The following is a 13,051-nucleotide window of genomic DNA, read 5'->3' as shown; positions in this document are numbered from 1 at the left end:
GAAAGCTATGGAGGATATAAAAGGTTATAAAAAATTTTAATTATTTTTACCAATCTAATTACTTTAAAGATGTATACATAAATGGCAGGATATAAAATAAAATGCAAGCATAGATTGAGGAGCTGGGAGGATTTTTTATTCTTAATCTCTTACCTGTACTTTTCATATTTTTAATTACTGTCAGTATGGATATTTTATTTATTTATTTATTTATTTATTTATTTATTTATTTATTTTATTGTGTTATTACATTGTTCCATTCACCTCCCTTCTACCCTCACACCCCCTCACACCCACATTCCCCCTACATCGACCTTTAGTTCATGGCAATGGGTCACATATATAAGTTCTTTGACTTCTCCATTTCCTATATTTTGTATATTTTTAAAAGAAATATTTCCTTTTTCTTAAAGATGTGTCTAGGGAGGCACATCTTTAAGAAGAGATGTTCAAATCAGTTCATGCCAGGTGTTTGGGGAACTACATACTGATCACTACATCATTACACATATTTTCTTTTTCTGTTCTCCTAGCTTCAACTCCACTGTCACTGTATTCTCACAGAACAGAAGGGGTCACATATGACATACATGATATATTGATTGGGTAAATTATAACAGTGGGACATAGAACTCAATTAACCTCCTAAGTCCAATTTAAAGCAAAGAGAGGCAGATTTCAGAGCTACTCAAGGAAAAGACGAATCAAAGAAAACACTAAGAAATTTCCTCAGAATACTAAACATGGAACTGCCTTTTAACCCAGCATTTCTATTGCTGAGATTATATCCTAAAAATCCTGCAACACCAATTCAGAACAACCTATATATGCCAATGTGTACAGCAGCACAATTTACAATGGCCAAGTGCTGTAAACAGCCTAAGTGCCCATCAGTAAATGAGGGGATCAAAAAACTGTGGTACATTTACACAATGGAACACTACACAGCAGAAAGAAAGAAGGAACTCTCACCATTTACAACAGCATGGATGGAATTGGAGAATATTATGCTGAGTGAAATAGGCAAAGCAGGGGAAGACCATCTGCTGTCACCTCTACATAGAACCTAACCAACAAAACAAACAAAGTGGCAAAATAGAACCAGAGACATGGAAATAAAGAAGAACCTGACAGTTACCAGAGAGGATGGGAGAGGGAGAAGGGGAAAAATAGGGGGAAGAATGGTAAGGGTCAAGTCAAGGAACATGTATCAAGGACCCATGGACAAAGACAACTGTAGGGAGGAGAGATAGTGGAAGGTGGGAGGTGGGTAGAGCAAGGGAAAGTAATGGTGGGGGGGGATGGAGACAACTGTACTTGAACAACAATGCAAAAACCAATCCAATGAGCACAACTCACCAGAATTTTCACTTGCAATCCTTTCTCAATCTTTTACTCTACCTTTGAACTAAGCATAAATAGAAGGCTTTAAACAAAAAGAAAACAATCTTATCATGAGGTGTGGGTTACTGAGCTAATTAATTTAAGAACTATTGCTTCAGCTATGAGAACATCAATTTCTTAATCTCTAACAAAGGAGTAACAGAAACTATCACAAATACTACATAGGTTGGTATGGAAATAGCATGACTTAATATAAAAACTGTGCCAAAAACTTGGAAGAATGCTATGTAAATGTAAGAGACATTTTCACTAATATTTATTATATTTACATGATATAGCATGTATTTCCAAAGAGTCAGATTTCCTCATGGAGTTCTACCATTCTTTACCGCTTTTTCTAATTACTGAAAATTATAAAAAAACCCCAGCAATTTATCTAATAAGACAGATGATGTTAACACTGCGCATCCATTTCCTAGCTCCACAACCAGGGATTTCCAGACCTGAGTGATGGCCATTGAGAACTGCACCATGTTTACAGACTTCATACTCTTAGGACTCTCTGGCAGGCGGGATGTACAGCAGGGGCTCTTTGTGCTCTTCCTGCTTGTTTATGGCATCACTGTGATTGCAAACCCAGGGATGATCCTGCTGATCAGCATGGACCCAAGACTCCACATGCCCATGTATTATTTCCTGAGCAATCTGTCATTCAGTGATGTCTGCTACTCCTCCTCTGTCTCCCCCCAAGGTGCTGACTCATTTCTTATCTAAGCAAAAGAAGATTGCATATAATTTATGTGCTTTTCAGATGTTCTTTTTTGGTACCTTTGCAGATGTGCAATGTGTCATGCTGTCTATGACGGCATATGACCATTATGTAGCCATTTGTAATCCACTTCTGTATACAACAGCCATGTCTGGAAGAGTCTGTACCCAGCTAGTGGCCATTGTGTACATCCGAAGTCTGGTGAACTCTGCAATTATTACTTATTGCACAATTCAATCATCATTCTGTAATTCCAATATCATCAATTACTTTTTCTGTATCTTCTCACTTTACTATCCCTATCCACCTCAGACACAACCATTAATGAGGTAGTGATGTGCACTTCCAGTAGCTGTGTTCTGGGGTTCAGTATTGTCACTGTCTTCCTCTCCAACAGCTACATCATAAATACCATCCTTAGAATGAAATCAGCCAAGGGCAGACACAAAGCCTTCTCTACCTGTGCCTCCCATTTAACTTCTGTGGCTATGTTTTATGGGACATCCTGTTCATGTATTTCCAACCCAGCTCAAGTCACTCCATGGACTCAGAAAAAGTGGCCTCTGTTTTCTACTCAATTGTCATCCCCATGTTAAACCCACTGATCCACAGTTTGAGGAACAAGGATGTGAAAGATGCCCTGAAAAAAGCAGTTGGCACTAAATTATGTTCTGATGGAAGCCATGTTTTCACCCAAAGTGTTTATTTGAAGATCCTGAGAGCTAAAGTTCAGGTGTTTGATATACAATAGTATGGGTTCACCAGTGCCTGGTTATAAGTATTTTCAACTACTAATCATTGTGTCTAAATTAAATATAGGGACCAGTCATTAATGATCTTAATTGATTCATGTATTTGATATACATTATTATTTTTTTAAAGATTTTATTTATTTATTTTTAGAGAGGGCAGGGAGAGAGAGAGAGAGAGAGAGAGAGAGAAACATTAATGTGTGGTTGCTGGGGGTCACAGCTTGCAAACCAGGCATGTACCCTGACTGGGAATCAAACCTGCAACACTTTGGTTCACATCCCGGGCTCAATCCACTGAGCTATGCCAACCAGGGCCTATATACATTATTACTGACTCACTAGTGCCCAATGATAAATATTTTCCTTTACTTTTCATTGTTCTAAATTAAACATAGGAAACAGTTATTATTGATCTTAATCTTCTCCCCAAGCTAAGGGAGACTAGTAATAGGTAAACTTCACTGTGTTTCAGAGAGGATTTTATCCCTGCCTTCTTTATTCACTGGTAAGTCCCAGTGAGACATCATGGTCTGAGCAACTGCTCTACCCATGTCAATTCAACTCACCCTCCCAAGGTTCCATTTGTTTAAACAATGGGTGTAATAAACTTGCTCATTCAGGAGAGTTCATGGGTTAAAATAGGTTTGTCTTATTCCTATGTAATTGTCTCACTCTATAAATATTGCATCAGAACACTTACAAGTGTAAGCAGTAAATAAATAAATAACAATTAAAAAAACCTTTGCCCTGAACTGAAAGTTTCATTCCTGCATGACCCTTTCCATTCTTGTTCACAAATATTTCTACCTGCCTACTGACAATGCCCTTCTTCCAGGATGTTTTTTGTTGAATCACTGAATGAGTGCCCTCTGCAAAACTGAAGCAATAAAGAGCCTTTGTAAATTTTTTAAAAAATACTGAGCTCCCTTCATTTTATTTTATTCTGTGTTGTTATGTCCAACTTACACAAAGGTCATCAGTTCTCCTTGTCTTTCAGTCTAAGCTGAATAAGTTTCAGGGACAGAGATCACATACAGAGAACTTCCTGAATCCTCTATTCCTCATCGTTCTGCCCCAAATTTATTAACAAATATCCAAAGGATCAGGAGCTGTAGATTCATACTGCACCTCAGAGTTCACATCTGCCTATGGATTCCCCTCCTTGCCTTCACTGTGGAGAACAGACATGACCTTATTGATAAATGTACAGAAATGCATGAATGGAAGTTGGGCTTAAAAACACCAGGACCTCCTCAAGGTCACTGGAAAGGAAAACTCCATCTTGGTGTGCGTATAGCTCCACACTAGTTAAAACAAAATTTTTAAAAATGAATTGCCCAATTGATACAGATTAAATTGTAAAGTCATAGTTATAAACAAAAATATGTGTTCAATGGAAAAATAAGGAAAAATAGTAGTGTTCCATTTGTAATGGTTTACGTTTGCTCTCTGTATATCTGTGAAATAAACTGGAAGTATATTATAGACAACTCTAATAGTGGTCATTTCTGAGTATGTCATTGCTATTCTAATAGCTTAATTAAGTTAATCGCTTGTGTTGGTCTCCTGGCAGTCAATTGACAATTACCAGGTACGAAAAACAGAACACAATGTCCGATTCCAAAGAGTGCTTATTTTATTTTATGTAGTTGTCAGGAAGGGAACAAGGAGACATTCTTTTCTGAGTCCAAAAGGACAGGTACTGCGTCATAGAAGACTTTCTCTTTAGGTCCTCATCCCTAGTGTTATCTGTGCCTAGTGTTATCAGTGTATGAAAAGTGCTGAATGTCACATGCTTCCAAGCATGGAAGCATTTATAAGCATTAAACAGTACATTAAAAGCATTCAATTCTCAGCAAGAAAATTGCTTTCAATTACTGATTGAAAATTTTAAGACAAAATAATATTACTCTTACCTCTATTCTTTTATAATATATAATTTTGTTGTTGTTCATAGAATATTTAACACATCAGAACCTCTAATCATTGTCCAAACCCCTTCCACTTTCAACTACCTTATTAAAAACATACTAAATATATTCATATTTATAAAAATGAAATCTCTTCATGATGTATAAATTTGCATTGGATTGTCATGATTCACATATATGTTTAGGGGGGAAATATAGCATTTTGTTACATTTTTCTTTAAAGATACTGAAAGAATAGCTGTTACATATCATCAGCAAGTGGAATTTTTGTTCCCATTTGTGTCTTATTTTCATTTTAAGGGAATGATCAAATGGCAGACAGGTTAGGATAAGAACTGGACTTTGAAGTGAGACACACCTGAATTCAAATCTGTTTAAATCCTTTCCTGTCCCCAGTAAATTCAATAAAAAGAAAAAAAAAAAAGGGAGAAAAAATCCTTTCTGCATTAACTGTGTAAGCTTAAAGCACTTAATTGTTTTAAGTCTCAGATTCCTCATCTTTTTATCACAGGCTTAATATATACATTATTAGGATATATATATATATATATATATATATATATATATATATATTCACACGTTTGTGATTCTTGAAGAGAGTTTCTAATATCATACAGAGCCAACCATCTGCTCATCAGGAGATAAAGCCCTGCTGCTGAAAGAAGAGACTGTATCCTTCCTATACTCATGTCAGGGAGTGAAGTCTCCAGGATCCACCTTCATCTTCAGTAGAGCCTGCTCACCCCACAGTCACATTCCTGTGTGCATCCTAGCCTCAGAGGTTGTGGGGCTCTCTGCTATCCATCTCAGAACTTCTCTGTCCTGTCCCTGCCTTCACTCTTAGAGCTGCGTGGAGGTTTTCTCATGGCCACCTGTGCTGGCCACACCATTCCCATGTGCAGGACAAATCCCTGGACCTACTCTATTGGTCTAACCCCAGACCCCACACTGCCAAGAAATGAGTTCAGATCATTAATCTTGGAGTACCTCATTTCATGGAATTCTGTTTGTCCCTGTCCCAAGGACTGTGGCTATAATGTTACAATTAGATACAAAGAAACTAATATTTATCTGTTACAGTGAAGTCTTGTACTCTGGACATTTTCTGCTCAGTATTTAGAAAAAACAAATTTGATTCTCTCGCTCATAGGTCACCATTCCATTCTTCTTTATTGAAACCCCTCTTTGGCCAGAGCCCTACCTCCCCACTGATCTGCAGAGACAAGTCCCTATTTGGGAAGATAGCTTCCCTTGCAATAAAGGGTACAGTAATCTAGATTATAACCCAATATGCATTTTCACTATCAGAAGGCTTCCCTCACTACTCCATTCATGTACTCAAATTCCCCTGAGGTGTACAAGGTCTGTCCAGAGGGTATCCAGCCAAGGAATACGAAAAAGAGAGGCATTTACTCAAGAAGACCCACGATACAAGAAACATTGGCCAATAACAAGGACAAAGCATCTCAGTCCCCTTCAAAGTAGACACCTTGGGGCCTCGCAAAGTTCTCCCAATAGCCATCATCTGCTCTGTCATATTTTTCTGAATCTCTTTGAGGTTCTGAAATCTCTTCAATTTCAAAGGATTTTAGTTTTGGAAAGTCCATAAATTGCAGGGTGCCAAATCTGGGCTGGAGGAGTCTTGGTCACCTGGGTGATCAGATGTTTAGTCAAAAAACCGTGCAGGAGACATGATGCACTAGGGGGCACATTGTTGTGATGAAGATGCCAATCACCATTGCCCATAGCTGCAGCCTTCTAAGTCATCCCTATGGTTTCCAAAAGAATGTTCAACTGAACATAAAATTTGTTGCAGATTCTTTGCTTTAGTTGTTCAGTCATTTTCAATGCGATGGCACACAGCACACATACTCACTCAATGGCATCTACTGCCCCCACTGACTAGTGCAGGAAGTGGTCATTGTTCACACAGGTGCATTTTAGTGCACTCTCCTTGGCTGACAATTACATCAATGTTGCACAAACCATTCTCTTTATATTAACAATGGCTGGACTTTTTCCAGGCATGCCTCATATATCTTCTTTCAACTTACAGTCCTAACTTCAGCACAGGTCATTCCCCAGAAGACAACCACACTGTCATCCCACCATCTGTAGGTTTCTCTTCCCATCTCTGGCTCCTGAGTATGGTCCCCTTCAGTAATTTTGTGTAATCAATCAGTGTTATATGTCAAATCCATAACTATAGTTCTTTCTGCTCAGGTATTAATATCTCCAAGCAAAAGTGCTGGGGACTGCCCTGCCTGGTCTCAGGAAGCTATAAACCCCGCTGACTTAGGCTGAGTAAAAGACCTCTGGACCAGGAGCCACTCAGACAAAACTTATTTCCCTGGCATGAACGCTGCCTGTTCTAATGCCTGGCTTCCCTTTTGCATGACTGGCAGTCAGTGACAGGTAACAATTCTCTAAGAAAGAGAATGAATCTAAGACAGATGTGATCACATAGGAATGTCCTAAGTGAAGAGACTCAGGGCTGTGGATAAGAAGGGGTGATGGCCTCAACCCCTGCCCCCTTGGCTTTGTCAAAGCCTGAGTTCCTGTGAGAAATCCAAGTCTCCTGGCTGCCTTTGTCTTCTCTGTTAACTCAACCCTGCAGGAAATAGCAGGGGTGGTGCAGCCCAGACCAGAACCAGCGGAACCCCAAGGTAATCAGGCCTGTGACATAGAATATGCAAGATACTGTTAGATCTGTTTGCCTGGAGGATGTTATTAGGTTAAATTTTGAAGGCACAGACAGGAAACCAAAACTGCCCTTTGAGCCCTGTTAGATAAAACCCCAATCTCTGCCCAGAATCACAGCAGGGGTTCTGTCTACACCTTTGACAGTCACCTACTTCTTTTGATCTTTTCCACCAGACTGTGAATCCACAAACTAAGTCTTTTCTGAATAAAAATCTGCTTGGGAATGGAGACGAGGTGCTCTCCCCACCAGAGGGAGTGGCCATTCCGTTTTTACTGCCCCACAGAAATTGCTTTTCTCTGTGTATGTCTTTCTCATGTTTCCACGAGCCATCTGCAGCGTTCTATGCTCATTGCGGGCTGGTGAGCACGCATCACAAAAGCACTACCAAGGATGAAGGGTCTATGTATAATAACCTAAGCAAATAGCTCTGTGTGGTAAAAATCTTGTTAGCAAAACTTGTTAAATCAAAACTGATATAATTCTCATGATATCTATAAGCCTGTGGAGCCATATGAAGAGGCAGCATACTCAAGAGATCTTGAAATCTTCTGTAGAAACACACTCTGAACTGTGGAGGCAATGAAAACAACATTCAGTGCAAGTGGCTCCTCCCATCTCACTCTACCTGTGGCCTTCAGCAAACTGCTCTTTCTCTTTGGGCCTCAGGCTCTACTCTGTCAAATGAGGGGCTAAAACTGAATCATCTTAATTCTTTATTCAAGTTACTGCATCCTGGATTTTATTAACATGAGTCTATCAGTGCATGTACCCACTAAGCATGACTGAGACAATGACAAATGGCTAGGAATACACTCATTCCAAGGGAATACATTACAGCTGCAGGCCAACTGGACCTGAACTGGCAGTGACAGTGAGAGCAGACAGACAGTTTAGGGTGCAAGAGTCCTCCTACATCAAGCTGGATCTACTTAACAGGCCTTCAGTTCTGACTTTCCACTGTGAGACACAGTTTGTAAAAGTGAATATTCAACTTTGCTAGTAGTCAGCAATATCAAATACTCCAAATAATGTCTATAGTCAAAGGAAAAGATCCTGTTAGTTATTGCTGAGGATGTTCAACACGGCACTCACACAAGGGTAGTGTGTTACAGCCAGGTGGATTGACAGACTTCATAGAAAACTGTATGATGGTATTTACTAAATCTAAATTTTATATACACACCCACACACATTTTCAACTCCTGGTTTTATATGCAAGATACATGGGTGTTTTTGTTTACCAAAGGGTATTACAAGAGTGTTCACACTAAAATTATAACTAATAACAAGGGAGAAAACAACTCAATGCCTCCCATGCTGGTTAAAGTAGATCAATAAATAACAATATAGTTGTACAAAAGAGTGCTCTACACCAATGGGATCCATCTTTGCAACTGAATGCAACAACATGAACAAGTTTATAACTGCCTACAGCAGCTCAAGCTTTAGGTGTCTGCTTGTGCTTGGTTCAAAATTAATCGACTGTGATAATAACAAAACATGTAGTTATTCCTTTGGATGAAGAAATCGTGACTTAAGAGGATTTCTGGTGCCCTGACCAGTGTGGCTCAGCATGTTGGGTGTCATATGCAAAATGAAAAGTCACCAGTTTGATTCCCAGTCAGGGTACAGGCCTGGCTTGCAGGTTCAGTCTCCTGTCAGGGTGTGTACAGGAAGCAACCAACTGCTATTCCCCTCCCACAAAATGTTTCTCCCCCTCTTTTCTCCCTCCCATCCCCTTTCTCTAAAAACAAATCAATAAAATATTTTTAAAAAGGATACCCTCAAGTAGAAAGAAGGCTTTGGTGATTCTGGTAATGTTCTATTTGTTGTTTTGGTCTTACTTACAAGGGTATTTGTTTTAAATTTATCTAGCTATATTCTTATCATTTAAGAAATATCATGTATATTACATATCAAAAAGGTTATCCAAAAAGCAAATCTATGTTTGTGCCATTAGATTCTAAGAAACTTCAAAAATTTATTGTTGTAAAAGGTTTGGTTCCAGTGTTGCCTTGTCTACAATAAAGCCCAGTAAATTCTTGGAAAATAATTGAACAACTTTTAAGGAATATTTCTGTGATAATATGTCACTTTGTGTATAAATGATTACTGCATTTTTAAGCAAATATGTCTTATTCAAAATATGAGTACTTTCTTTTTTTATTGATGTTCAGCTACAATTGTCTCCATTTTCCCCCTCTATTGCCACCCACATCACCAATCCTCTCTTCCCATTCTCCATCCTACCACCCTTTGACTTTGTCCATGTGTCCTTTATGTATGTTCATTGATGACCGCTCCCCTTTTTCATTCCATTATTACCCTCCCCTCTCCCCTCTGGTTACTGACAGTTTTTTTTTCTTTATTTCAATGCCTCTGGTTATATTTTCTTTGCTTGTTTTTTGGGTGATTAAGTTCCACTTGTGGGTGCGATCTTACGGTATTTGTCTTTCAACACTTGGCTTATTTCACTTGGCATAATGCTCTCCAGATCCATCCATGCTGTTGTGAAGAGTAGCAGCTCCTTCTTTCTTTCTGTTGAGTAGTATTCTATTGTGTAATTTTACCATAATTTTTTGATCCTCTCATTTACTGATAGGCACTTAGGTTGCTTCCAGCACTTGGCTATTGTAAATTGTGCTGCTATGAACATTAGGGTGCATCGGTTCCTTTTAATTGGTGTTTCAGAATCCTAAGTGCATAACCCCAGCATAGAATTGCTGGGTCAAAAGGCAGTTCCATTTTCAGTTTCCTGAAGAAATCCCTAATGTTTTCCAGAGTGGCTAAAGCAGTGTGCATTCCCACAAACAGTGCACTGGGGTCTGCTTTTCATCACAAGCTCACCAACACTTGTTGTTTGTTGATTGGTTATGTTGGCTATTTTGATGGGTGTGGAGTGGTATCTCATTGTAGTTTTAATTCGCATCTCTCTAATGGCTAGCATCCTTTCATGTTCCTTTGTGCCCTCCTTATGGCCTCTGGAGAATTCTCCATTCACATCTTTTGCCCATTTTTTAATTGGCTTGTTTTGCTTCCTGGAGTGGCGTCTTGTCACTTCTTTATATATTTTGAGATCAAACCTTTGTCCAAGGTATCATTTGCAAATACATTTTACTATGTGGTAGGTTCCCTTTTCATTTTGCTGCTTCCTTTAGCTGTGCAGAAGTTTTTATTTGTTGAGGTCTCATTTGTTTATTCCTTCCTTTATGTCCCTTGCTCTAGGGCAGATATAGGTGAAAATACTGCTGCTTGGAATATCTGAGATTTTCCTGCCTATGTTCTCCTCTAGGACTTTCATAGGGTTGCCACATCTAATATTATTTTCAGGAACAAGGATATTAGTGAACCTCATTTTCTTTGGTGCCATTACCAAGCATAAACTCCCAGAAATGGAATTTTTTCATCATGAAGAAGTTTCATTTTTATTTTTTTTAGTTAAGTCCATACTGCTTTCTACGTGGCTGCACCAATCTGCAAGCTCACCAACAGTGCATGAGACATCCCTCTTCCCCATACCAAAAAATACAGATGGTTGTAAGAAAATTGTACAAACAACTATATGCTAAGAAATTGAACAATCATGAGGAAATAGACAAATTCCTACAAACACACAATCTTCCAACACTGAATCAGGAAGAATCAGAGAATCTGAATAGACAGAATAAAAACTAGGGAAATTGAAGCAGTAACTAAAAAACTTCCAACAAAAAAAAGTCCTGGACCAGATAGCTTCACAGGTGAATTTTTCGAAACACTCAAAAAACACCCATTTTGAGCAACTTTTATGAATTTAGTGAAAATCTCTGAAAGACTCCAGTTTACTTCTTACCTCTAGGTTTCCATTTCTGTATTTTAAAATGAGTTTATTAGAAACAACTCAGGATGTATATATCATAACATATATGATAATATATGGTGATTATTAAAAAACATAAAACATCTCACTTTGGTAAAAAAGCCAAAACTGACTTTTACAGTCAAATTTATATTCCCTTAAAGATCATTTCTTAGAGTTTATTTTAAAGAAGAACATAGCTGTGATAAATTATGAATGTATAATTATGCTTATAAAAAATTTGATAGTATAAAGATTCTCTAGAAACCTATAGGATACTAGCAAAAGAAGAATGAATAAATTAATATAAGAAAGGCTGCATTGACATTATTCAGAATAAATATTGCATATAAGCTATATTTATTGTGATGGAATTTTTGTTTGTATATTAAAAATCTTATAATAGACACCAAAATCTAGTTTTCCCTAAGCACTATGGTTATAGTCAGTTTTCTCTGTATTTACAAAAATCTTTATTTTGTAAAAATGTTTAATGTGAGGGTGTATACATGTGTCTTTGTGTGTAATTTGAGTGGTTGTTTTTGTCAATTATGAGATGGAAACAACATACATTTATAATATTTGTGAACTGGAATTAAAGAACTCTCAGTGTAGTAATTGTACTTTGGTAAGTAAATACAATATTAGCCAAAATGGTAGGGAGGCACAAAAGCAACATTTTAAAAAGGCCCTTGTTTCTTTCTCAATTATCGAGCCTGTAGGGAATAACAGATGATAAAACATTTTATTACACTTGTCACTTGTTCCTGAGAGACCAGCACCCAGGTCCAGGCAAAGCAGGGTGATATAAGCCAGGTCACTGAGGGGGGAGTGCTCAACCCTCTGGCAGACAGAATGCAGGCAACAAAAAAATCCGTGATCTGGAACAGGTACAGGTCTTAACTGTGATTTTCTCATTTCTATTTTAGATTTCTTTAGCTTTTTATCTGTATTTATCTTGCAGCATGTGATAGAACTAATGAAGGGTAAGAAATATTATACAAACTTTTCCTTACTTTTATCAATCTCATTATTTTAAAGACATTCATAAATGGCAAGGAAGAATAAAATGTGAGTACTATTTATGAAGGTGATTGGACATTTTTTTGTTTTTACTCTTACTTATACTTTTACATATTTTATAAGTATTTTTCATTTGAAGTGAAGTTTTTTGAAAAAATATATCTCTACAAGCACAGAAATTTGGACAAGTTCAGACAAGGTGTTTTTTAGAAACCTGCATAAGGATGACCACATCATTTTTCAGATGTAATTCTTTGTCCTTTCTACATTTCTCATTTTCTCATATTCTCACAGAATAAAAGAGGTCACGTATTATATTATATATGGTATGCTTAGTTTGTGTAAAATATAACAGCAGAACATAGAATTTAATTGGCCTTTGAAATACCAAGTCTTTTTAACCAAAGGATTGCACATTTCAGGAATTCTCAAGAGGAAGGGAATCAAGAACACACTTGAGCCATTTTACAATTTCTAAGGAACTGAATGAAGCCCAATTCACATGGAGATCATTCTCAGGTTATGGGACTGTGGACACATGAGAACATTACCTTGTATCTTGCACATTTGATCTTTTGGTAAGTAGATTAAGTGGCTTCTAGCAGATTAGAGTAGAGGGTCTCACACACTAATCCACACTTGCCTCTGGGTCACCTGTGCTACCAGAATGCCTATTATGGAGTCCCAACA

The 13,051-nt window shown here is 37.8% G+C and overlaps 1 protein-coding gene across 1 annotated transcript; it reads left to right on the top strand.

Annotated features, from left to right (window-relative positions):
* Positions 1 to 1,854: 1,854 nt before the first annotated feature.
* Positions 1,855 to 2,864, top strand: LOC114499058 (olfactory receptor 1052-like). The gene is given in 4 exon segments (XM_036030006.1): positions 1,855 to 2,088; positions 2,090 to 2,396; positions 2,399 to 2,614; positions 2,617 to 2,864. Coding segments are annotated over 4 exon segments (1,005 nt in total).
* Positions 2,865 to 13,051: the final 10,187 nt, after the last annotated feature.

This window comes from Phyllostomus discolor, chromosome 6 (assembly GCF_004126475.2).
Source record: "Phyllostomus discolor isolate MPI-MPIP mPhyDis1 chromosome 6, mPhyDis1.pri.v3, whole genome shotgun sequence".
Lineage (NCBI taxonomy): Eukaryota > Metazoa > Chordata > Mammalia > Chiroptera > Phyllostomidae > Phyllostomus > Phyllostomus discolor.
Note: the sequence above shows the minus strand (reverse complement) of the source record. Positions and strands in the feature narration are given on the sequence as shown.